This window comes from Haematobia irritans, chromosome 1 (genome assembly GCF_050003625.1).
Source record: "Haematobia irritans isolate KBUSLIRL chromosome 1, ASM5000362v1, whole genome shotgun sequence".
NCBI classification, from domain to species: Eukaryota; Metazoa; Arthropoda; class Insecta; order Diptera; family Muscidae; genus Haematobia; species Haematobia irritans.
This window is the reverse complement of record NC_134397.1, coordinates 49,643,358-49,670,111: the sequence shown is the minus strand read 5'-3', so window position 1 is coordinate 49,670,111 and position 26,754 is coordinate 49,643,358. Positions and strand designations below refer to the sequence as shown.

General features: G+C 30.9%; 3 protein-coding genes across 22 annotated transcripts in view; 2 read left to right on the top strand and 1 right to left on the bottom strand.

Moving 5' to 3' along the window:
• Positions 1 to 3,498: 3,498 nt before the first annotated feature.
• asun (integrator complex subunit 13 asun) lies at positions 3,499 to 6,456 on the top strand. Its single transcript, XM_075290291.1, has 6 exons — positions 3,499 to 4,392; positions 4,448 to 4,749; positions 4,825 to 5,283; positions 5,356 to 5,522; positions 5,637 to 6,234; positions 6,326 to 6,456. The coding sequence occupies exons 1-5, from the start codon at positions 3,574 to 3,576 to the stop codon at positions 5,975 to 5,977; spliced, it is 2,088 nt and encodes a 695-aa protein (XP_075146406.1). The 5' UTR covers positions 3,499 to 3,573; the 3' UTR covers positions 5,978 to 6,234; positions 6,326 to 6,456.
• A 3,335-nt stretch (positions 6,457 to 9,791) lies between these two features.
• Positions 9,792 to 15,416, bottom strand: Mat89Ba (nucleolar protein 6 Mat89Ba). The gene is made up of 8 exons (XM_075290290.1): positions 15,281 to 15,416; positions 13,873 to 15,220; positions 13,511 to 13,802; positions 13,345 to 13,455; positions 12,118 to 12,794; positions 11,495 to 12,052; positions 10,483 to 10,883; positions 9,792 to 10,423 (listed from the first exon to the last, which is right to left on the bottom strand). Exons 1-8 carry the CDS (start codon positions 15,311 to 15,313, stop codon positions 9,932 to 9,934), a joined length of 3,912 nt encoding a protein of 1,303 aa, XP_075146405.1. The 5' UTR covers positions 15,314 to 15,416; the 3' UTR covers positions 9,792 to 9,931.
• Positions 15,417 to 17,005: 1,589 nt separating this feature from the next.
• gish (casein kinase I gish) overlaps positions 17,006 to 26,754 on the top strand; it is a 148,000-nt gene continuing 138,251 nt past the window's right edge. For 5 of the 20 annotated variants that reach the window (XM_075290264.1, XM_075290263.1, XM_075290270.1 and 2 more), the window contains exon 1: positions 17,008 to 17,532. The gene's annotated coding sequence lies outside the window, so the exon portion shown is untranslated. Of the gene's footprint in view, positions 17,533 to 26,754 lie in introns of all 20 variants that reach the window. The other 15 variants (XM_075290279.1, XM_075290266.1, XM_075290265.1 and 12 more) reach the window with 6 other exon arrangements.

The following is a 26,754-nucleotide window of genomic DNA, read 5'->3' as shown; positions in this document are numbered from 1 at the left end:
CTAGCGGTGAAGAATAATCCGTCTAAGACGTTTGTTTTAGTGGTACGATTGCGATGTGTCCAGTTTTTCGTTTGCTTGGAAGTGCTTTGTTCGCGAGTAACCTCCATACTAGACTGCTGTTTACATTCGGGCTCATACACGAAAATCCATAGTTCATCACTTCTCACGATGTCATAGACGTTTCTCGAAGCGATCGTATTTTTGGAGCATTTCTCTCTACCAATCGAAACGAATCTTTTTGAGCGATTGACAAATTACGGGGGATCCAACGTGAATAAATGTTTTTGACGGTCAGTAATGTCTGCTCCCAGTAATGTCTAAGATTGTCCCAAACTCACGATAAGTCTTGCATCATATCAGGCGCACAGCATCAACGGTTTCCGGAACAATTTCGGTAAGAATTTCAGAAAAAAATGTTACGATGTCATCATCGTTGATACTTACTTTACTTATGGAAGGCGTTCCTGATAAAGTGGGCAAAAAAAAAATCGACGACGTAAATCGAATGGCGACGTAAATCAAAGTTTGATGGAACAAAAAATTTGACGACGCAAATCGAAACAACGTAAACCGAGACGACGTAAATCGAGGGATTACTGTAATAATCTTATTAAACATATCAACAAACAAGAACACAAAAAAACATACAACGTGTTAGAATTGATTTCCAGCAGAACGAATTCACAAAATATCCATTTTTAACTGATAATAGCATATGAATTAAACTGACGATGTGATGCACATTTTCATCCAGAAGTTGTTGATTTCAACAATTTGTTGTTTTTAACAATTTTAATTGGTTGCACATGTAATGCTTCTGGAAACTTTTTCTTGTCGATAAGCAACTCATTTTTCATTGGTCAGCTTCTTAATGTTTACAAGAATGTAGCATCCAAAGGTTTTAGTTTTCTGCAAAGAGATTTAAATTTAGTGACTTCTCTAAAGTGTTGATTTAATTTTGCATATTGACGTACCAATTACTTTAAACTATTTGAAGCAGTTCCAGTTAATTGTCCACCATTTTTTCATCGGTCAGCTGTTTAATGTTTTCAAGAACGTAGAATCCATAATTTTAGTTTTCTGCAAAGAGATATACATTTAGTGACTTCCTTAAAGTTTTATTTCATTTTTTATTTTCACTTACCTATTTTTATAAACTATTTGGTTATTTGTCTAAAATTTTCCATTTTATTAATTTCTTGCAATTGACCACGAACTTCGTTGCACAAATAAGTATTGAAAACCACATGGTTTTTTCGTTGCATTTTAGGGTAGTGTTTTGTCAAAGTTTTCTCATATTATCTTCAACACCTTTTCAAAGATTTCGTCAACATTTTGGCAAAATGGAAGTAATTCGCAAACAATTTGAAGATATATTGAAGATGAGCTATTTTAAGTCAAGTTGAATTTATGTTGAAAATTATATATACCCTCAAACTGAAAAGTTGTTGCATTTGAAAAACGCTCATCCTGTGTTTATTGGGGCACCTCTAATGAAAATAACAGGGTTGTCAAAAGCATATTTTGGCAGCAAACATTTAATTTATTACAATCATTGTGTGCGTAAAAGTTTTAAAAGGTCTGTAAATAATAAACAATTTATTTGAGGAATATTTGGAACATATATTAACAATTTTTAAAGGCGATTAGCTGGTTTAAAATTTGTGTACACAGCCCTGTTTTTTTGTTGTAGACTTATGCGCTTTACAGACTATCAGTTATTCCGGACGACAGTGCTCGTGTCGAACATATCCCATATATTGTGCACATTATAAGTTAAGTCCGAAGGCATAATCGATACTGCTGCATGTTTATGGGATCGATAACACATTTACCGATTATTTAGTCATCGCCGACAAGTCGTATCGATCCGACACACTGTAAGATTCTTTACAAACACCGACATTCCGTCCGGAATAACTGATAGTCTGTAAAGCGCATTAAATAAATTTTTGCTACCGAAAATTTCGCTAGAGGTGCATACCGGCATTAACGGAGGAGAATAATTAATGTAATGAATTCGAAATTGACATTAAAAACCCTCGGAAACAAGAAGAAACGAAGCAATTTCTGCCCACAAACTTAGTGCATTTATTATGCGCCTTCCAGACTTTAAGTTATTCCGGACGGAATATCTGTGTTTGCAAAGAATCTTACAGTGAGGCCAATGAATACGAATTGTCGGCTATTACTTAATAATCGGTAAATGTGTTATCGATCCAATAAACATGCAGCAGTATCGATTATGCCTTCAGTCTTAACTTATAGTGTAGCCAATATCTGGGATCCCAATAATCACAAATGCTTGAAAAATGCTAAATTTCAACAATTTTTCAAACATTTTTCAAAGGATTAGGGTAATTTTCAAGTTGAGAAATTGTTGAGAAAATCGCGTTCTCAACAAAAAACAGACATTACCCTCAACAGTGAAATTCAACACATTAGCAATAATATCTCAAGTGTTATCCTCAAATTGAAATGCATCGCTACTCAATAATTTGTCAAACAATTTTCGATGCGAGTCAAATTCAAAATTAACATCGTTGCAAATACTTTTCAACCTAAAGGCCGGTACTCTGTTCGGTTTTCGCGTTGAAACTCCATACAAACCCAAAAAATGCGAAAAATTTGCGAAATTTTTTCCATTTGTGATACTTTGTTTTTTCGTGTTGAAAAACTGACGTTTATAGCACGGCGCCATTTGCAATGTGAATTAAGAAATAATTTATTTATTAAAAACTATTTGTGCGGGTTTATAAATCAAACACGGACCATATTTTTGATCCGAAACTATACAAAGGTTCAAGGAATAGCAGATCAATTGCCCAAGGAAAAATAAAATGTTATTTTGTAAAAACAAGCAACACCACCAACTTAATCCAATATCGCTCCCTGTAAAATAGCGCTCCAAGCTACCTAAAAAAACGCCGCTTTCTATGTGCGAAATAATGGTTTCCATAAAAATTTTTCGCAAGAATGAACATAGTACCGGCCTTAACATATATATGTTGGACACGAGAACTGCTGTCCGGATAAAGTTATAGTCTGGATGGCGCATTATGCACCGTCCAAAATATTTATATTGATTGGCCACACTGTAAGATTCTTTGCAAACACAGACATTCCGTCCGGAATAGCCTGGACGGCACATTATGCGCTTTATAGACTATCAGTTATTCCGGACGACAGTGCTCGTGTCGAACATATCCCATATATTGTGCACATTATAAGTTAAGTCCGAAGGCATAATCGATACTGCTGCATGTTTATGGGATCGATAACACATTTACCGATTATTTAGTCATCGCCGACAAGTCGTATCGATCCGACACATTTTCTTTACAAACACGACATTCCATCCGGAATAACTGATAGTCTGTAAAGCGCATTAGTCGCCGAAAAATGTTTCGCCTCCGCCTTTCGCTCTTTTACAAATATATGCATATTGTCATAGTTGGCAACGCACTGTATTGTTGTTGTATCATATGTTTTTTGTTGATATATTTGATACTTTGTTTAGTGGTCCGGGTAGAATTATTTGGCCAGTGAATATATTTATCCGAAAGCACTAACATGTACGATCTAAATCAAAAAACAATTTTCGTTTTGGATCACACCCAATACTTTGGTATATCTAGCGAGGATTATATACCACTAGATTTTTTAAAAGGGAAAGCATCGGATCCGTCGTCGATGCCGGGATCGCAACAAAATTTACAGTTCAGTAAAAGTTTGTGGACATCATCTGTTGAATCGTCCATTGAGTATTGCCGAATAGTTTGGGATTTATTTCCACGAGGTAAACTAATAAGATTCATAGTAAGTGATACGGCTGCCCATATAGTTAACACATGGAAGTTTTCAACACAAAATATGACACATGTTCTAAATGCTATGGCCCTAGTAGGAACTCCACCTCGAAGTAAGCCCACATCATCTGATTATTCGGTAATACATGGACTGAGGGCAGCAATAGAAGCTTTAGCTGAGCCAACGGAACATCAGATGAATTTAATGCAAAACCAGGACATGACAACGAATACTGAGAAAATACCCAATAAGGGTCGAGTTATATGTATAACATCTGCACGAGATAATCCAAGCATGAAGAGCTTGGAAGACATATTTCACAATGTTTTAATACAGCAAAACACATTGGCATTGACACAAAAGAAATTGCTCACTATTGACCATTGCCACTTGGTTATAATAAACATGGTGCCAATGAATATAGCGACGCTAGTCACGAATAGACACAAAATGGAATTATCGGCATGTCTATCGACGGAGATACATACAACAAGTGCACCCGAAATAAATAATAAACTTACACATCTCATAATGAGCCATTATGATTTGGCCAGTACTACTGTCACAGGGATTCCCATGAAGGTTTGACCTATACAAAATAGAATGTTATTCAATATTTTATTTGATTCCATTATAGGAAGAACAAAATGCCAATTCTAGTGCCAATTACGATGTCGAAATCTTACATGCTAGAAATGCTCATACAGCTATCTGCGGGAATGAAGCTCTACTACCAACAAGTATAAAAGAAGGAGTAGAATACGAAACGGTTACACTCAAATGGTGTACTCCTCGAAATTGTGGTGCTTCAGATATGTCAGCTTGTCCACCGTGTTTGGCCCAACATCGTGTTACACCCGTAGATGTTACGAGCAGGCCTTCATCTTGTCTTATCAACTTTTTACTAAATGGGCGTTCTGTTTTATTGGAAATGCCAAGGTTATATCATTTAAAATATATGTCAATTATTTGTCCTAGAATAATGACTGAATTTTTCCACATTTTCTTTTATAGAAAAACTGGTGGCAAGACTACTAGCCATTTATTATCCGCAAGAGGGGGTGAAATATTTATTCATGCCTTGCAGATAACAAGAACTTGTCTCGAGGACCCTCCATCAATATCCGAAGGTCCAGGAGGTCGTGTTACTGATTATCGCATACCAGATTTTGCAGCATTTATAAAAGCCCATCGTCTGCTCCCATTAAAGTCAAGAGCTAAACCCGAGGAAAATCTTCAAATTGTTAGAGAACGGATGTATAACAGATCGTTGTATTTTCCACTTTCATTTACCTCAACCATTGTGTATAATCTTCAACGTTCTCTACCTTGGTTGCCTAACTTTTTGCGTAAAATTGCAAAAGAAGATATGGATAAAAGCGATGAAGTGCAATGCCAACAAAACATTTATGAACTATATACAGCAGCATCAGCGAAGAGGGAATTGCCATTTCCCAACATGAGTGCAAATAGGTGATACCACCAAACAAACACAAAAAAAATATTAAATACTCATTGTCTTGTATAAACTGTTTTTTTTTACAGATTGAAAGGTCACAAAAAGGTTGATCAATACAAACTTTTTTGTGCCGAATTGGAAGTTCTCATAAAAAGCTGTTCCAAAACTCCTCATCACAAGGTTATATTGGAAAATATTCAAAATGTGCGAGCGGCATGTGGTGATGCAATTAAAACGGAGACAGATACAGCGCGTAAGTTCAATAAGAAGGCATTTTAATTGTGCCGTAGTGGTGGGGCTTTATATGACCATTGGCACGCCCTAAACCTTCTCGCTTGTTTATTTTCTCTTTATAATATACTTATAGGCGATTCATCTGGAAAAGCAATAATTCGAGCAACAACTGATTCTCCGTTATCTCCACCACATTCCATGGACTCTACAAGTTCCAGCTCTGGTCACCTTTTGAAAGCTACCAAACGAAGCTTTAACAATGTTGGACGATCACTCTTCGATATTGTGGCAAGTGTTGAACGTTCTCAATCAAATAAACGCCCTGATTTCTCCGGACGTTTGTGTACGCCCGCTGGTCAGGTGGCAAAATTATATCCAGATTTTGGATTGAAAGAAGCTGAAAGTTCAACTGCAACTCCAGTAAAAGATGAAAATATACCAATAAAATTAGAAGTTCCCGGCATAAGATCATAAACTACTTTGTCTTAAATGTAAAACAAAACAAAAAAAAAAATATTTTATTTATATAATTTTTGATTATGTCACTCTCATTTTCTACTAGGAATAATAAAAAAATATAAAAAAAAATCTTTCTTCTTTATTTGGGATAGCAAAATTTTTGGTTTCTTTCCATTAGAAATTCTGCACAAAATTCTACAAAAATATGTTCAATAATCCCACGGCAAAAAAATTTACTCAAATCACTGAAGAGTCTCAGGCTCCTTTCCATGGTAAGGATCTGACAAATATTACTAGGGAAACAATTGACTTGTATTTTTAGCTCCTTTCATGTATGGAAATGATTACTATGTTCTAACACAGCAGGATACTCGTAAAATAGAAGACACGCGTTTATTGGGTATAGTAAAATTAAATCCAAATGGCGACATGAATCCAGTAGATCCAATGGCTGTTGACTTTTTACTATACCTTTTGAAAACAGGAAAAGTAAATCTAATTTTCACAAATAGCTTTCAATGTCGCAATGAAGGATCAGTGTTTCCCCAACCTATGGATGTGACAGCGTCGTCGAAAAGTTCCATAGATCAGCAAATAAAATGGGATAAATGCATCAATACATCAGCTGCCGTAAGTTGTATTAGATGTTACCACTTTCAAAGTATTTCATTTAGGATTTATGCTGGATGGAGGTGTTGTATCCTTAGTTCATATATCCGTTACGATTTTGAAACTTTGTTAAAATGTTATTTCTATAGAAAATTTTGTCAAAATTTTATTTCTATAGAAAATTTTGTCAAAATTTTATTTCTATAGAAAATTTTTGCAAAATTATATTTCTATAGAAAATTTTCTGTAAATTTTATTCCTATAGAAAATTTTGTCAAAATTTTATTTCTATAGAAAATTTTATCAAAATTTTATTTCTATTAGAAAATTTTAGCAAAATTTTATTTCTATAGAAAATTTTTGCAAAATTTTATTTCTACAGCAAATTTTTGCAAAATTTTATTTCTACAGAAAATTTTTGCAAAATTTTATTTCTACAGAAAATTTTCTCAAAATTTTTATAAAATTTTATTTCGATAAATAATTTTCCAACAATTTTATTTCTATAGCAAATTTTTGTCAAAATTGTATTTCTATAGAAAATTTTATCAAAATTCTATTTTTATAAGATTTTTTTCAAAATTTTATTCCAAATGATTTTTTTTCAAAATTTATTTCTATAGATTTTTTTTTTGGAAATTTTTTTTTCAAAATTTTATTTCTATAGAAAATTTTGTCAAAATTTTTTTATTTATTTAACCAACCAACGCCTAATCTATAGAAAATTTTGTCAAAATTTTATTTCTATAGCAAATGTTGTCAAAATTTTATTTCTATAGCAAATTTTGTCAAAATTTTATTTCTAAGCAAATTTTGTCAAAATTTTATTTTTATAGAAAATTTTGTTAAAATTTTATTTCCATATTCTATAGAAAATTTTGTCAACATTTTATTTCTATAGAAAATTGTATTTCTTTGGAAAATTTTTTCAAAGTTTTATTTATTTATTTAATCAATTAACGCCTAATCTATAGAAAATTTTGTCAATATTTTAATTTTAGATAAAATTTTGTCAAAATTTTACTTCTATATAAAATCTTGTCAAATTTTTTTTCTAAAGCAAATTTTGGCAAAATTTTATTTCTATAGCAAATTTTGTCAAAATTTTATTTCTATAGAAAAGTTTGTCAAAATTTTGTCAAAATGTTATTTCTATAGAAATTTTTCTCAAAATTTTATTTTTATTGAAAATTTTGCCAGAATTTTATTTGTATAGAAAATTTTGTCAAAATTTTACTTTTAGATAAAAGTTTGTCAAAATTTTACTTCTATGTACAATTTTGTCAAATTTTTTTTTCTATAGCAAATTTTGGCAAAATTTTATTTCTATAGCAAATTTTGTCAAAATTTTATTTCTATAGAAAAACTTGTCGAAATTATATTTCCATCGAAAATTTTGTCAAAATTTTAGTTCTAAGCAAATATTGCCAAAATTTAAGTTCTATAGTAAATTTTGTCAAAATTTTTGTTCTATAGCAAATTTTGTCAAAATATAATTTCTATAGAAAATTTTATCAACATTTTATTTCTATAGAAAATTTTGTAAAAATTTAATTTCTATAAATAATTTTCCAACAATTTTATTTCTATAGAAAATTTTGTCAAAATTCTATTTTTATAAGATTTTTTTTTCAAAATGTTATTCCTATTGAAAAATTTTTTCAAAATAGATTTTTGTTTTCAAAACTTATTTCTATATTGTTTTTTTAATTTTTTTGTTATATTACATGTTAGCCTGATACCGAAACAGGCAATTGACGTCCAAATGCATTATATCTAATTATACAATTATTATTCGAGCTTTATGGACAGATATAGATTAAGGAACATGGTTAATAGAGCCATTGAAAAGAAAACGCCAGATACAAATCTATACACGCATGGACTGTACATGTTTCGGTTTTTTTGTTTTAAAAATTTTATTTCTATAGAAAATTTTGTCAATTTTTTTTTTATTTATTTAATCAACCAACGCCTAATCTATTGAAAATTTTGTCAACATTTTATTTCCATAGCAAATGTTGTCAACATTTTATTTCTATAGCAAATTTTTTCAAAATTTTATTTCTATAGCAAATTTTGTCAAAATTTTATTTTTATAGACAATTTTGTCAAAATTTTATTTCTTTGGAAAATTTTTTCAAAGTTTTATTTATTTATTTAATCAACCAACGCCTAATCTATAGAAAATTTTGTCAATATTTTACTTTTAGATAAAATTTTGTCAAAAATTTACTTCTATATAAAATTTTGTCAATTTTTTTTCTATAGCAAAGTTTGGCAAAATTTTATTACTATAGCAAATTTTGTCAAAATTTTATTTCTATAGAAAATGTTTTCAAAATTGTATTTCTATAGAAATTTTTCTCAAAATTTTATTTTTATTGAAAATTTTGCCAGAATTTTATTTGTATAGAAAATTTTGTCAAAATTTTACTTTTAGACAAAACTTTGTCAAAATTTTACTTTTAGATAAAATATTGTCAAAATTTTACTTCTATATAAAATTTTATCAAAATTTTGTTTCTATAGCAAATTTTGCAAAATTTTATTTCTATAGCAAATTTTGTCAAAATTTTAATTCTATAGAAAGTTTTGTCAAAATTTTATTTCTATAGAAAACCTTGTCGACATTATATTTCCATCGAAAATTTTGTCAAAATTTTAGTTCTAAGCAAATATTGCCAAAATTTTAGTTCTCTAGTAAATTTTGTCAAAATTTTTGTTCTATAGCAAATTTTGTCAAAATATAAGTTCTATAGAAAATTTTATCAACATTTCTAAGGAAAATTTTGTCAAAATTTTATTTTTATAGAAAATTTTCTCAAAATTTTATTTCTATAGAAAATTTTCTCTAAATTTTATTTCTATAGAAAAATTTTAAATTTTTCACTAAAAATCCCGTTAAATAGTTCCTTCACCAATTTTCTATAATATTACAGCTAGAAAGACCACTACTATGAATGTATTATTATTTTCTTCATTTAGTTTCCAATGCATTATTCTCGAGCTACATCAACCACCGACTTGTGTTTAGGTCTTACGGTATCCAGCTTACCAAATAAACCGAATTCATCAACACGGAATTGTGTTTGTTGTTCACCAAACATTGAGAAACCAATTACGCCTAAAAGAGTAGCTCTCCCTTGTGGTTCAATTACAAAATCGACTACAACATCAACATGTCCCGGGGCCCGAGAGCAAAGAAAGCAAAAGAAAATGAAGTATTCTTATCTATATTAAAAAGTCGAAGATTTTATCATATTAAAAATTAATTGAAATTTCTTTTCCTTTTTTTGTACAAAATAACAGAAATCTTACGAATAAACATCCTACAAAACTATAAACAATGGCATTTATTTATACTTTCTTCTTGGTGGTAGATGCATTTACTAAATTTGACGGGTTCTTTCTGTGTATTTGTAATGTTTTGGCAACTTTCAGGGGAGCCTTTAAAACCGTCTTGGATTTTTTCGACTTGACCTTTGGCAAATCTTCACAATTCGATTTGATATTCTTTGCACATTTTTCCGTTTTAATCACTTCCATTTTTGTAAAATATCTTTGTGAATTTTTTCCTTTTGATATTTCCAAAGTTTTCTTTTCATTGGCCTTTCCTAGAGCTTCTACCGTCCCCAAGCGCAAATAGAAATCTTTCATTATAAATTTGAAATCCTCTACAAGATTCTCTTTTTTTGCCTGTATTCTTTTGTGGTCCGGTGTTAGACAACAACCACTGACTTCATTTACTTTGAAATCTTTAGCTTCAAAGGCATTCGGATTCCAGACGAGAGCGATTTCTTTACCGCCGCTGGGATTATAAAAGAAGGCAGCAAATTCTCCATAGGCTTCCTATAATAAATGCAACACTTAGAAACAATTTCTTTACATTCATATAGACGACAACTTACCCGTAGTTTCTTTACAACAGTTTTAAGAAAATGACTTCCTGCCAATGGCATATGCCAATTGGGTTTGGTGAATTCCACAAATGATGAACCAAAATCGAAGGCTAAAGAATTTGGTACAGCATCTGGCTTTATTTGTATAATTAAATCGTAGCCCTCAGGGGAAGGTTTAAAAATTTGCACTGGTTTTATAAACGTGGAAGTTGAGAGTAAACTCGATTCAATAATTTCTAAGCATTGACGTGCCAGCAATGTTACTCTAGCCAAGACGTGAACATTTGGTTGAGTGTCGGAAGACCAAATTTTACCATAATGCTGTTTATCATATGAGGTGACAATACTTAATGGAGGGAATGAATTTCTTTCCGCACTGAAAAGTTGTTCCACATCAGATATTTCGGTTTCTATAAGAAAAAAAATTCAAAAAAGCAAAAATTCAAAAAGTAGGAAAGTAAATTGGAACCTATGGAAGAGTTATTTAGTTGGAAACCCGATTTTTTAAAATTGATATTGATATTTAAGAGTACATGTAGTGGGGCAGGACGCTGGTTAGCATGCCCGCCTTATATACAAATGGTCATGTGTTTAATCCCAGTTTCGATCGAAAGAAAGTTTTCAGAGGTGGATTAGCACCTCTCAGAAGTGCTGGTGACATTTCAGAGTGTTTCAAAACTACTCTCAGTGGTTTAACCGCAATGTAAAATGCAGTTCGGACTCGGCTACAGAAAGTCCCTTGTCATTGAGCGAAACCTAGAATCAGGCTGCACTCATTGATATGCATAGACTAGACTAGCCAGCATTTTCAAAGAAAAAAAAACTCCAATTGATAAAGGGGAGATTCCTTGTGATGAACCCGTTCTGTTAATCCAACTCGTTGTGGTTTTTTGGAGTTGTTTATATATTAAATATATGCATAAATTCGATTAAACTATTTTGACAAACACTCGAAAGTCAAATTTCATGCCTCCCTTAAATTATAGAAACCAAAACAGATTACCAAAATCTTTGTACTCACCTCCCATGGCATTATTGAAATTAATGAGAAATAGTTCCGATTTCCAATCGGTATTAGCCAATAAATGTAGGAATCGCACAAAAGCCATTTGAGGTGAATTACTTATGAATTTCGATGATGTCTTTAGGAATTGTGAAGCTATTAAAAGTTCTGTACATTCTTCTGGCCATTGGCCATCGTCAATTAGTTGCGAGTATAACCATCTTTTGGCTATCATTACTGTGGGCCCAAATGAAGAATAACTTTGATGGAGGGCTTTCAAAGCACCGGCTACTTTGGGTAATATGTAATGTCGTCTCTCCAAAGCTATACTTTCGGGACAATCAACATGTCTTGTTATACCCTTATCGGTTTTCTCTTTTTTCAGTAGACCAACTTCTTTGGGATGAGCTATTTCCAAATTAAAACAATAGCCTTGTTTTAAGACCATGATACCATCATAAGTAACTTTGCATATGAGTTTATGTTGTTCTATTAGCAATTTGGCAATTTGTATATAAAATGCAGTTTTTAAGGCACGAAAAGCTGTCAATTCTCCAGGCCATTTACCACTTAAACCTAATAGAAAAAAAGATATACAAATTAAATACAATAAGAAAACTCCAAAAACCTCCAAAACTTACCGAGCTGTATTATACCATACTGTATGTGATTTGCATAGATTTGATCTTGAATATATCTGGCTTGGGGTAAAACCGGTTGGGGCTCACAATACCTTAAAACTGGCGATATACCAGCAATGGATACAATTTCCAAGGGTAGATCTTTTAAGGCATTTAATTTTCGAGCTAAATCATCAAATTCTTGAATGACATGTAGCGAAAGAGCTTCGGCATTTGTATCCTGTTGTATATTGTATTTGGATTTAATTGCATCCACTTTAAAGCTCTTAGTTAATGTATAAACCAAATCGAATTCTCCAGCAACATATTCAACATCTTTTTCTTCCAATTGATAATGATGTTGTAGTAGATATAGGACAATTGAACGAATTATCAAACGTTTCTTTGACAAATCATCATTGGCATTAGCCCAGACAACGGATTCGGTTATTGTACCATCTTGAAACCGTCTTAGTTGGGCTTTTTCTCCCCAAAATGCACGAAATTTAGCCGCTGATGGATCTATGGATTCTGGACCTTTGTCAAGAATTTCATATGCATTATCTGGATTTAAAATTAAACCCAAATGTAATTGTTGTATGGCTTCCGATGGTGGTTCATTGATATTCCATGGTAATATCTTTTCTTCGAGAGGAATCAGAAAATCGATGCGTTTGTCCAATCCCTTTTTAAGGAGTCTGCAATGAAAATTAAAAAATTAACTGAATCGATGAAATTTTTATTTAATTAAAGACTACAATTTTTATTTGGATTTTTTCTTTAATTGATAAAATTAGAAAGTAAAACAAAAAAATAATTTAAATTATATATAATTAATTTTTTAATTAAGGACCTAAAAATTGTCAATCACTTCCTTAACTGTTTTGTTTTAATATTAATTGCACTAATTAATTTATTTGGATATAAGAAGTTTAATCTTTGATAACATTTTTTTTTAATATTATACTATCAATTACTTTTTTATTTCCGCTTCAATTAAATTTTTTGGCTGGATATTTTTGTTTGTATTTCTTCTGAGGAATGATACGTTCAGACCTGCTTAACATTGGCCTTCTGCGTTGACAACAGTCGTACTGAAGGCTTTAATCAAAACAATAAATGTTTCGGTAGAATTTGGGATTGAATCCCTGAAAATCGGGGCACAAGTCGGTACTACTAACCATAACCAATGATGGCTCCCCGGTTTACTGTAAAAATAATAGATAAATTGACCCTCACATTACTTACCTTGTGACTGTTACCAATAATTGTGGATAAGTGTAGGAAGCATAATCACATTTAACATCTGGTGTAACATGCATTTCCATAATTTGTTCAACTACATCTGGTTTGTTAATCCTGAAACAAAAGAAAATTTAGAAATCGTTTCGGAGAACATACCATTCATACGTACTTTAAAATATGATCCATTTGAGTGTATAGAGAAGATTTGTTCATAAATAAGTATTGGAAACTATTTAATTTCATATCATTCAACATATCTACGGCTAATTTTGATTCCAATCTTAGACGTTTGTAAATATCCTCAGATAAATTGGAACATATATTATAGAAACCTGTAGCGTCTACAAATACCACCTTATAATGGCTGTGGAATTGTTCCATGGTTGGTTGATTTGGGGCCCCAGAAGAATTGCTATCGCAAAGGCTAATACCTTTGTTTGTTTCATTCCAAGCAGAAAGAGCTGATATCGTTCGAAAAAATAAAATCAATCAATCAAGAATAATTTCCCCACTACAAGAATAAGTTCTTACCTAAATGATTCCAAACATTTCGTGCCACCTGATAACTGCTCATATTATTGTGTAGTTTTCTCTGTTTCACCAAATACGCTATAAACATAGCCATCATATGACTGCTAAAGCTACAATAACCCACATCCAATTGTCTTTGTCGTAGCCATACTTTTAAAAGAACAAAACCTTCTTGGAAATTTTTGTGATTCTCAAATGTATCTTGTAAAACTTTCTGATTTCTTTGCATGGTTAGATCAAATAAAATATTAGCATTATAAGCAGGAGTAGCAGTTTGTTCGCCATCTTCCATTCCATACAAAGATGGTCGAATATTATTATTCCAGGGTACAAAACGATTTAATTTAAATGAAGATTCATCGCCTGATACAAATATTCGAAATGTCAACTTCTGTGCTATCTTCTTTCCAGCATTATCGGGTGGGGTTATTTCCAAAAGTGGTTTCAAGGGATTGTTGTTGTAATAAACAAATTTCAAGTGATTACAACTTAAGCCTGGAATTGACTTTGATTCCACTAGCTTCTGTGTTAGATATGCTAAATATAAAGATCTTTTCTGGTCGTATTGCAAATTCAAATAATTATCTTTTTGGAAACATCCCTCAGGAATAATTACACATATATCTGCTTGTAATCGAGGACCTAATAGGGAATTAGTACTGCAAGCCCCAATAAAATAGGGTTCTGTGGTGGGTTTCAAAAATTGAAATTGAAATAACTTTTGTTGTTGTATTTTTAAAGATTCCAAGTTGAGAGGGCTAATAATGGTTGAATTCTTCAGGAAGCTCAGTTTGTTTATGTCCTCTTTATCAGGCATATCTTTCAGGCTTCTCACAAAAGATTTAAAATGATCCATGAAAGTTGTAATGTAGTTGGTGTATTTGTCTTTGACTTTAACTTCTTCAAGCATTTCCTTGATTTGTAAACGAAATAGATTAGAGTGGAAAAGATTCCTTGTTTCTTTAAGCTCATTTATTTCTTCTAAAGTTGGCGGTTTTATCTTCTCATTGGCAGCTCCACCAACTTTTGCTTTCTTTGGTTGGGGTTGTTCGCCTCGTACTTGAAGATTTTGTTCCACCTTACGCTTAGGATTGGCCTTTTCTGGTTTTTGAACTGACTTCTTCCCTACTACTTCTTCGTTATCGGAGAAACCATCATCACTGGAATTATCTCCTCCTGAAGAGGAATCACTTTCCTCACTTGTACCATTATCAATCATTGAGTCGTAGCCATCAATTGTTTCATTTCCCTCATTATTTGATTCCTCTTCCTCGTGAAGCTCTTGTTTTTTATGAATGGTTTTCTGTACTTCTCCTTTTTTCGATTTCTGGAGATTCTTTCCAGGTCTCTGCAAATTATTATTGAATTCATTAGTTCATGAGCTTAAACGTATAATAATTAAATTTACCTTCTTATTCATAATCTTCTTGGAATTTACCATATTTCCGAAATAAAAACTAACTTTTAAAATGATTTATTTCTATTCCCACTACGGTCGCACGTGTGTTTACAAAAAAATTGCCGAGATGTTCCTAACAGTGTTGCCAACAAGTTTTTAATGAACAAATCGTGCGTAGTACATACATAAGTTTATTCGGATGGTAATGCGCCGTTATTTCGGACGGAATGTCTGTTTTTGTAAAGAATCTTATGCGCTTTACAGACTATCAGTTATTCCGGACGACAGTGCTCGTGTCGAACATATCCCATATATTGTGCACATTATAAGTTAAGTCCGAAGGCATAATAGATACCGACAAGTCGTATCGATCCGACACACTGTAAGATTCTTTACAAACACCGACATTCCGTCCGGAATAACTGATACTCTGTAAAGCTCATAACACGCATAATGAGCAGTCCAAAGCATAAGTTCATCCGAACTGTTTTCTTTTTGCACTTGATGCAACATTTGTATGGGCTATACAGAACATCGTTACACTGGTGTTCTATCCAGAACATCTCATCAGTGCAAACAGATAAAAAGACAAGAGGACGAAAATTATTTTCTACAAAAACAACAAATGTCAACCGAATAGATGTCGCACATTGCCTGCAGCTTTGGTATTACCGACGTTGCGGTCGAAGCGCTGTTTTTATAAATTCTTTATAAAGGCATCGGCAGTTGTAATTTCAAATTGTCTGTCAAAAAAAATTAATAGATTGAAAAGATTTATATAAAAGAACATTTGTTATTTCAAGTAGGTTCTAAATTCTATTTTGCTTACGTTTCGTAAAGCCGGCAGGGAACTGAACTGGGTGACGCCGACGCAAACTGTATGATATTTGAGAGAAGCGACGACAAAAACTGCATGATATTAGAGACATTTTCCTCATGACTGCCACCTACTGACGCAGTTTCGCTTCACAGTTTCGTCCTCTTGTCTTTTTATTCTCTCTGTGCAAATCGCGCCGATGTTGCCAGATTGTATTTTGATAAAGTGACGCTTCATCGACTCACAATAGCAGTTTATTGGGACTAATTTATCGAAAAACATAAAATTCAAAGTGGCACAGTGTCATAAATAATCGGAGCAGTAAGTATTTATTACTAATTGGAACATTTCATACATTAATAATGCAAGATTTCACTTTTTTCTGGGCTTTTTTAAACAGCTGATGACAGTGTTGCATATTTTTGGAGATGTTCTGGATAAACAAGTACTCTGTTTTCTTTTAGTCCTTCACGGCTTATTGTATCCAGTGCTAAAAGAAAACAGCCCTATAGTAATCGTTCTGATATATATGATTATTTTAACACGTCTTGGGATTTCATTTAAAATGTCGACATGGGTAATGCGTTGTCATTTGTTTTACAAAAATCCTAAAACAAGAAATTTCATGAAAAGTTTATTGCGTCAACGTAGTTTACGCGTTGCGCTTTCTATTAGTTGTATACTTTAACCAAATTTGGATTCACTTGCACATAGATGTAACAACAGCATTGGCAGCACTTGGAAGTCTCTGATTTGCTGATTTGATTTGATGAATTTTAGCATTTTTCAAACGTTTGTGTTTATTGGGATTGTATTGTAGATATTGAGTACTCATTTAACTGTAACGAGTACTCAAAAGATTAGTCAGTAACGAGTACTTGCAATCAAATACTCGTTACTTTCCCAACACTACTTGGAAGTCTCTGATTTGCATAGGTTTGCATGCATTGCGGAGAAAAAAATTATTTTTTGGTCTTAAAGGCCAGGAAAACTCACATAAACTTTGATACAAATGGTATAGTTATAAATTTATAAAATATCTGTGCGAAAAGTGCTCGGGAATTAAGTGATAAAAACTGTTATTTTTTAGATAAAACCCTTTTTTTCTTTTCCATAATTTTTCCTCCAACACAAATTCTTACGGCAGAAACAAAATCGTAAAGTGATCTTCTATGAGAATGAAAGAGATAGCTACTTTGGTGCGCGAATGAAAAGTGTTGTACATACAGAAAAATTTCTATGAAAAAGAAATTTCAGAAAAAAAAACAAGTGCACACAATATAAAACAAAAGAAAATTTGAAAAAATAAAAGTTTTTAAAACCAGACAGGTGGTAGTGTTGCGTGCTAGCGATGTGGTAACAAAAATCTGAAACAATATATTGAGTAAATGCAAGAATAAATTAACGAAATTTCACACTTCATGGCTACCGGCATTAGTTAGTGGTAACTATATTCATACTTGTCTTATTCACACACATTTAACTACACTTTCGTGGTGGTGTAATACCCTACAGGGAAAAATATTAACTAGCCCATTTGAAATAAACAAGAATAAAATGATAAAACGAAGGAATAAATAGTGGGTGTAGACGAATATTAAGGGTATGCGAGAAGTTTTACAGAGGATAGATTTCATTTGGTTATGGCAACTTCAAATATTTGCTCATTGGAAGCTTAAGTGGGTTAATAATAATCCCCATTGGGTAGAAATTAACATAGGATCTACTTTAAAAATTCTAGCACAAATATTTAATTTAAAACAAAATAAATTAAAAAAAAAACTCATAAAAATCCCGAAGATCTTGTATCTTTATTTTTTTATTTACAATTCAATGTTTAGTTGAATAGTGATCCATATTTTTTGCAACACTGAATGGGTTGTTGCTATATGCTGATTTTAGGACGAGTGGCAACTACTTTGTTATGTGAATATTTGCCATTGAGTGAAAGAGAGAAATAAAGTACACCCCTATGACGGAACGAAATTGTTGCCAGACTTTCTCCACTAATGTTTTTAACAAAGAAATTCCCAATGTTAAAAGTAGGCCAGAAGTTAAAATAGTTTTGACAAATGTTGTACGAATTCGTAAAATTTTCATTAATCATATTATGATTGGCACTGATAGACAACAGGAAATCTAAACGCACTGCTCCTATGAATTAATAATAAACAGAACCTTATAGAAGTATGGAAAATGGACTGGAATCGGTTTGTTGACGTTTATTGGTGTTTTCCTTAAAAATATATTCGTTTTGTCCCGATACCTCCCGCTTTGGGCTTAAATCTACTTTAGTACAAGTTGTCCGACTTGTCCAGCGTATAGACTTTTCGATTCTAAACACAAAATATAAAGAACAGTTTTTGTCGGAAAAATACTATTTTCGAAGATAAGGGCCCCTAAAGTTTTCATTGTTATGTAATATTGGAGTTAGTACTAGAGGTGTTCACGTGAGTAATAGTTTACTCACGTCGGAATCTTACTCACGCACACGCACGATATTGTTTGGTAGGAATCACGCACACTCACGAAAAGAAATTTTGGTACTCATGCACACTCACGCACGAAAATGTCGTGACTCACGAAAAATATCGTGACTCACGAAAAATGCCGTGACTCACGAATAGTTTTATGAATAATCTACCTTAGCGACGTGTCTGAAATCATGAGCATTATTCAAATCGAGAGCGTTATTACACTCTTAACATCCCAGGCAGTGGTGCCAACTGTTTTGGGCTGAAAATCGTCAATTTTTAATATATTTTTCGTCAAAATCGTCAATTTGTCCCAAAAATTTCGTCAAAAAATCGTCACCCATAAAATAGCTGAAAAAGGAACAAATTAAAAGTTTTATTAAAAAAACATTAATAATTCCGTTTAACCCTCTAATTAAGTCATCTAGTTTCCAGTTTTTTAAACGAAGATTAATTAAATTAAATTTTTAATTAATTAAAAGTAATATTTCTGATTGCGACTACATGTACTACATTGTTTAACAAAATTTTCTTGACAGAAAAATGTCCTATTCTCCAAGCGAATTTAAATCCTTATTACTGGCTCGTGTATAATTTTTATTATTTGTATTATCGGTAATGAATAAAGCGAATTTAACTAAACCAAGACCAAAGAATACCTTGCAATGTTTAAGTTTCAAATGAATTCCGCATTTTAGGTTTATTTATTTTGATTGCTTTGAAATTTCTTTCTACATTGGAGAAGGTTGAGAGCAAGCTACATATAAATTGTCATATTTTGAGATTAAAAAAGCTTGTTTAAATTACACCTTATGAAATTCGTCAACTTATAACTACATCACTTTGAAAAATCGTCAAAACATCATAAAAAACGTTACAAAGAAACACTTGTGTCGAGCATTTTAAAAAATCGTCAACTCATAACTACGTTGTTTAAAATTGTCGTCAAATCGTCAAAGGCAAAATTTACCATCAAAAATCGTCAAAATGACGAAAAATCGTCAGAGTTGGCACCGCTGATCCCAGGTATCATGAAAACTATGCTCTTCCGACAAAATTTTTACTTAACATTTTCTCTTTTAAATATTCTATAGTTACCAAAAAAGCAAATGTTTCATTCAGTTGTGCCAGAATTAACAAAAATTATAATACTGATTTGTAGGGGTCAATATCTCGAAAAGTAGGCTTTTCGGAAAAATTGTTAATTTTACATTTTCTCTCTAAAATACCTTCTCCTACCCCCAAATTGTTTTTCTATTTTAACAACTTTTGCCAAAGTAGATTTGTCCCCCGCTTTATATTCCATTGTAGTAATAATGGAGTAGTTGTAAGGGTATCGAATTTTTTATTGGAAAATGTGTCATTTTCAACACGTTCTCAAACGACACCAGTTTCTGCGGTAGTTGGTAAAATTAAAAAATCCGCCCTATCCAATGAAAACCGAATGGGAACATTTTGCTAAAAAATAAGGAGTTCATTGAAAACGTCATATAACTCATCAATAAGTCCACTCAAGATGAATTTATGTTGAGATTTGTCAGGTTCCATTTAGTTAAGACCATGGTCACACTAGGCAAATATTTCACCAAAGTGAGTGTCAAACATTTTTCCAGAACTATTTTCCAAATATCTGGATATGATTGTTGGAAAATAATCCTACTATGATATTATATATCCAATATGAGCTACAAATGTTTGCTGGTTTGGCTGTGGCGACAGATTATTTTCCGATTTCTGTCAAATATTTGCCCAGTGCGACCATAGCATAAGTATTGACACTCTAATATTTGACACAATTGCATTACGATCAAATATTTTTTGCATAGTTGAATTGCTTAAATGGCTAAAACCTTTTTGGTAACATGCTATCTTACTATTGAGAAGTCAAATCGAAAGCATAATAAAAACTGACAAATCTGCAAATTAGGGAATTTTATTGTTTATAACTTAAATACTGCAAAAAATCCATAAACAGCCATGGTTTTCGAAGTAGTGTGAGAATTATGCGGGTAAATATCAAAAGTCCAGCCACCGCCAGCCATCTTACCTAAAAACTTCCCGTGTTTACGAATAGTTTTGACTATCTGTCAACTCTGAAGGACAGAAAGTCTTACTACACCGTATGTTGAAGGAATATTATTTTTGTATATGCTGGAAAAAGTTATTGTTTTAAAACTACATGGAAAAAATATAAGCTAGATTAACTATGTAAAGAAATGTTTGGCAGAATCCAAATAAACAGTGGTGATTGTGAACGAATGAAGAATAAAATTAATAAAGTTCTTCCAAATTTTACTCTGTCGCCGACTTTGCATTGGCCTAATTTAATACAGACTAGTCGTGAAAAAATCTTGTCAATCATTACCTAAAGAAATATGTGATGGAAAATAATACCTATTTAAAAATCAACTCACGAATAGCAATTACAAAAAGTGCATTAAAAATTATCATTTCTGTTATAAATTTTGGAAATGTACAAAAAAAATCATTCAATATTTTAAATCAATGAGCAATCATTATACTTCACAAGATTACACACAAATCATACATATATTTATATCTATATAGAGTATACATAGTGTTATCTCTTTCGGTTCTATTTCATATCATATAAAGTGGTCTTGTGGCAAAGTACGTTGAAGTCACGCCTGTCTCGTTTGTGTGTTTTTGTGGTTAAAAAAGAAATGTCAAAAATAAAGAGAGAGCTGTTTTGTTATTGCAATCAGAAACAGTGATGTCAATATGAACAAAATAGCAACAGATAAATTCACTGTTGTAGAATTTCGATAAAAATAATCCTATCGAGAAAGTCTATAAAAATAGGGTTTGTGGGACTAAAGCAGAAAAATAAGAGTGTGTATATATTTTATCCTTCCACAATTTGGCAATTTGTGTTTAACACATCCTCAAAATTGTATAGATATTGTGACAGTATATAACAAAACGAAAAGTTTCCCATTAGTTTCTTATTGGAGAAGACTGTGAACAATAGATAGCTACGCCTATAGGTGGCTATTAAGTTCGAGTTTAGCCACTAAAATCGTAATTTTTTCACGATTACTTTTCTTTAATAATCCATTTTAAGGAATACAAATTTTGTGAAAATCTGCTTTGGGCAATTCTCCATCAAGTTATAATAAAAATTTGCAGCAAATATGTATTTTTTATGCCTTTTTTTACAGATTTTATCGGCTAAACTGGAACTTAATACCCATCTTTAGCCGCCGTGGCAATGGTTAGCATGCCCGCCTTGCATACACGGTTGCCACTCGTGCCAAAAATAATTTACCAATATTTTAAGAAAAATTTACCAAAAATCTACCAAATTTAAAATCTCTTATTTTTAAGGAAATTTTACATTTGTATAAACATTTTTGTCAAAATTTCATTTCTATAGAACATTTTGTCAACATTTTATTTCTATAGAAAATTTTGTCAAAATTTTATTTTTATAGAGAATTTTGTCAACATTTTATTTCTATAGAAAATTTTGTCAAAATTTTATTGCTATAGAAAATTTTGTCAAAATTTTATTTCTATAGAACATTTTGTCAAAATTTTATTTCTATAGAAAATTTTGTCAAAATTTTATTTTTATAGAAAATTAAAAAAAAAAAAAAATTCCATAGAAAATTTTGTCAAAATTTTATTTCTATAGAAAATTTTGTCAACATTTTATTTCTATAGAAAATTTTGTCAAAATTTTATTTCTACAGAAAAATTTGTCAAAATTTTATTTCTATAGAAAATTTTGTCAAAAATTTATTTCTATAGAAAATTTTGTCAAATTTTTTTTCTATAGAAAATTTTGTCAAAATTTTATTTCTATAGAACATTTTGTCAAAATTTTATTTCTATAGAAAATTTTTCGTCAAAGTTTTATTCATTTAAATAATTTTGTCAAAATTTTATATCTATAGAAAATTTTGTCAAAGTTTTATTGCTATAGAAAATTTTGTCAAAATTTTATTTCTATAGAACATTTTGTCAAAATTTTATTTCTATAGAAAATTTTGTCAAAAATTTATTTCTATAGAAAATTTTGTCAAAATTTTATTTCTATAGAAAATTTTGTCAAAATTTTATTTCTATAGAAAATTTTGTCAAAATTTAATTTATATAGAAAATTTTGTCAAAATTTTATTTTTATAGAAAATTTTGTCAAAATTTTATTTTTATAGAAAATTTTGTCAAAAAAAATTTTTATATAGAAAATTTTTTAAAAATTTTATTTTGCTATAGAAAATTTTTTCAAAATTTTATTTCTATAAAAAATTTTGTCAAAATTTTATTTATTTAAAAAATTTTGTCAAAATTTTTTTTCTATAGAAAATTTTGTCAGAATTTTATTTCTATAGAAAATTTTGTCAACATTTTATTTCTATAGAAAATTATGTCAAAATTTTATTTCTATAGAAAATTATGTCAAAATTTTATTCCTAGAGAAAATTATGTCAAAATTTTATTCCTAGAGAAATTTTATTTCTACAGGACATTTTTTTCTATAGAAAATTTTATCAAAATATTTTTATAAAAATTGAGACACCTCTTAGTTGGAGAGGAATATTTTATAAAATCTACCAAAACATCCAGAATTTTACCAAACAGTAAGAAATCTACCATTTTTGGTAGAATTCTACCAACGGTGGCAACCGTGCTTGAATACACAGGATCGTGGGTTCAACCCCAGTTTCGACCAAGCACCAAAAAGTTTTTCAGCTGCGGTAGAAGGAGAGAGTATCTCTCACTACTGCTGGTGACATTTCTGAGTGTTTCAATGCTTACTACTATTTATTATCGGCTATAAAAAGGAGGTCCCTTGTCATTCAGCTAAACATAGAATTGGGCAGCACAGAGTGAGCGAAGTTCACCATTGTCTTATAATAATAATGGAGTGATTAGTCTAAGTGAGTCTGAAATATCGGTTTTCCACTATACCTTATCTATCCTAACCTACGCATCACGCAATATTAGTTAGTAAAAATACCTATAAATTTGTAACAGTGGAAAACACCTCAGTAAAAATCAGTTCCGAGTTCCGTGGAAAGGTTGTGAAAGGTATTTATTTCAAGTACCAAAACTTCTTTATAAATGTTATCTCATAGTGTAGGACACTACCTTTGAGAACCTTACAAAAATACCCCTTATCATTGAGACAAAAATGGAATAGGGCTGCACTCAGTGACAAGAGACAGTACGATTCAACTATTTTTATCTTTCACGTTAATTACCATTTGTCGTGTTAAATATTGTCAAGCTTTTTAGCTATCTAAAATAAATTTATTTTTATTGAAAACCTAAATATTGTTATCAACTATTCGTTCATTGGTTTTATGAAAGTCGAACCAAAATTCAACTATTAAAAGATTCAGTATTTGAGCAAAAACGCTAAATGTCATATCTATGCCAAATTGCCTTATATTGCCTTTGTGAGAGTTAGCATCACTTAGTACTATAAGAAAAGTCAAAAGTGAGTGAAAATAGATAGAATCAATGAAGAGAGAAGGAACGAACATAGATTAAAAAGTGTCTTCAGGTGTTTCATTTATTTTCTTCATACATACTGTTTTTTATTGATTGATGTGAATTAAATTGTATCAAATGCTAAGTGGTTAGTAGTAATATTAAACAAAACATATGATATATCAATGTAGGTGCATGATAAGAAATTTAATTTTTATGTATTTGAAGGTTTGCAAAAAAATAATATACCGCCCCTCCACACTTCTGGTGGAAGAAAATTATAAATTTTTGATTATATTGTGATTTTTGTGGGGGCCATACTTGTTTAATGGATGGTGCTGAGAATAAATATTTACATTTTATTTTATAAGAGTAAAGTGGCCTTCTAAATTAAAATCAAACAAATGTTTCCAATTCGGTCGAATGCTTAATGTCCTCTTGTCCTTTTTAATCAAGTATATTAATAATATGAATAAAAGGCACACGATTAAGGTAATGTGGGAAAGTTAAGCATTTTTATAGTTTGATATCTTAAATCAGTTTGTTGCAAATTTATATCTATATCCCAATGCGATGTGAATATTTAACGCAAATCAAAAAAAGTAGTGTTTACTTTTACCCATGTTAAAGTTAATTTATTTTAATGTGAATACTATTAGCCTAATGAATTGTGCGAAATTTCAAACTCATTGATAAGGAGCTATTATGTTATAGGGTTCTACTAATCTAATATGCCAAAAAAAATATCAGGAGCTTGCAGTACTTTTGTTGAAGATGCTATATGATAATAATTGAATCCAAGATCCTGACCTCACATAAGTTTTTGAAAATTCATAATTCGTATCCTAGTCATTTAAAGTTTATATTAAAAAACTTTGACTTTGCGGCAATGACATTTGACGTAGCCGTAACTTGATGCTATTGTGGAACTGTCCGATTCGAATACATGGGGTGATAAGTTTTCTATGCAACACTCCGATAAAATGTCAACAATATTTTTATGGGTGATTAGAAAGCTGATGGTTCGAAGGATGAAGTATGTATTTAATAAATAGTTAAACAAAAAACAAAAACGATATAGAAATAGAATTGCAATGTACAACAATGACGTGAACATTCATCCTTATCGGAGCGACCAGACATTGTCTAGATCGTAAAACTTAATGACTAGGATTCTGTGGATTTGGTAGGGAAACCAAATAGTTGACGTGCTTTATATAGACCTTGACACAAATCACCTATTTTACTTCCAAATTTGGAGTTGTATGAGTTATATGAAAATACAGTACACAAAAAAAAAAAATTTTTTTCTGATTCAATTACGAAATTATATAATAATATATAATAATATATTTTGTAACGAATAGGGCCTCAATGAGGTTAAATAAAAAAAAAATAAATTGATCCAATTAAATATAGTAATTGATCCAGAAATGATAGTATCAATTAAAAAATTAATTGAAGGTCAATTAAAAAGTTAATTGATACTATTAACCCTGGACAGTCATCCTTCGTCAAAATGACGACGCGTAAGTTCATTTTCGATTTAAAATGCATTTTAGTCGTTTGGGAAATCATAAATTTAAGTTATGCTAATTCAACCATTTTACGAATTTTTGTTTTATACTAATTAAAAACAAATTGAATAAGAAAATAAACTCAATTTTGGTTCTCATTTTTGCTTACGATGTAAATTATAGCGTCTTGAAATAAGCCGTAGTCAAAATGACGAAGGATGACGTTAGTGTATAAAAAATAAGGATGACTTTCCAGGGTTAATGTGTGTGATTGACTTTTGTTTCAATTAAAAATTCGTTGAATCAATTAAATTTTTAATAGCATATTTTTTAAAACTTAATTAAAATTTTAATTGGAAACATTTTCATGGAATTTTTTTTTGTGTATCCTAACAGAACTTGTCCTATCTAGTATGCTGCCTGATTCTGTGGTAATTACTTTAAACATGTATAGATACATATGTCTTGTATACTGCCTGATCTATTCTCTCTTTTGATACCACATTATTTAAATCTACGTTACACTCATGCATTTTTGTAAATACTGAATCCAACCAATTACACACAAAAAATGTTTTTTCTGATTCAATCACGAAATTAATTGATCCAATAAATTTTTTAATTGAAATGTCTTCAGTCACAGAAATGATAGTATCAATTAAAATATTAATTGAAGGTCTATTAACAATTAATTGACCCAGTTAAAAAATTAATTGATACTATTAATTTTTGTGATTGATTTTTGTTTCAATTAAAAAATTTGTTGAATCAATTAAATTATTAATTGAATATGTTTTAAAACTCAATTAAAATTTTAATTGGAAATTTTTTCGTGGAATTTTTTACTGTGTACAATTATCTATTGAACCAGAAATATGCTTAAGTCGAAATTTTCAATACCTACCATTTCTCCAAAGCGATAAGCACACAAAATACCTAGTCGCTCGACTCCGATATGAACGATTGATAGTATTGGGTGTTGTCTTACTAACTCATCTGATTTGGTGTTGACTGGTATGTTCCACGCACACATATTAGGAGCATATTGAACCCCTCAGCAAGATCGTAATGGGGGTTAATGTGAATAATCATTTGCGCGATATTATTAACACCTAATTGCTCACGAACATTGCAAACACCAAACATTTTTTCAGCGGTGGATTATCCTCTCAGTAATGCTGATGACATTTCTGAGTATTTCAATGCTTCTTT

Excerpts from the sequence above, each read along its gene's own strand:
- asun (XM_075290291.1), top strand. The coding sequence starts at position 3,574 with ATGTACGATCTAAATCAAAAAACAATTTTCGTTTTGGATCACACCCAA. Across the intron at positions 4,393-4,447 it reads TCACAGGGATTCCCATGAAG|GAAGAACAAAATGCCAATTC; the intron begins GTTTGACCTATA and ends ATTCCATTATAG. Across the intron at positions 4,750-4,824 it reads GTTTTATTGGAAATGCCAAG|AAAAACTGGTGGCAAGACTA; the intron begins GTTATATCATTT and ends TTTCTTTTATAG.
- Mat89Ba (XM_075290290.1), bottom strand. The coding sequence starts at position 15,313 with ATGGTAAATTCCAAGAAGATTATGAATAAGAAG. Across the intron at positions 15,221-15,280 it reads AGAAGATTATGAATAAGAAG|AGACCTGGAAAGAATCTCCA; the intron begins GTAAATTTAATT and ends AATAATTTGCAG. Across the intron at positions 12,795-13,344 it reads TTATTGGTAACAGTCACAAG|ACTCCTTAAAAAGGGATTGG; the intron begins GTAAGTAATGTG and ends TTTTCATTGCAG.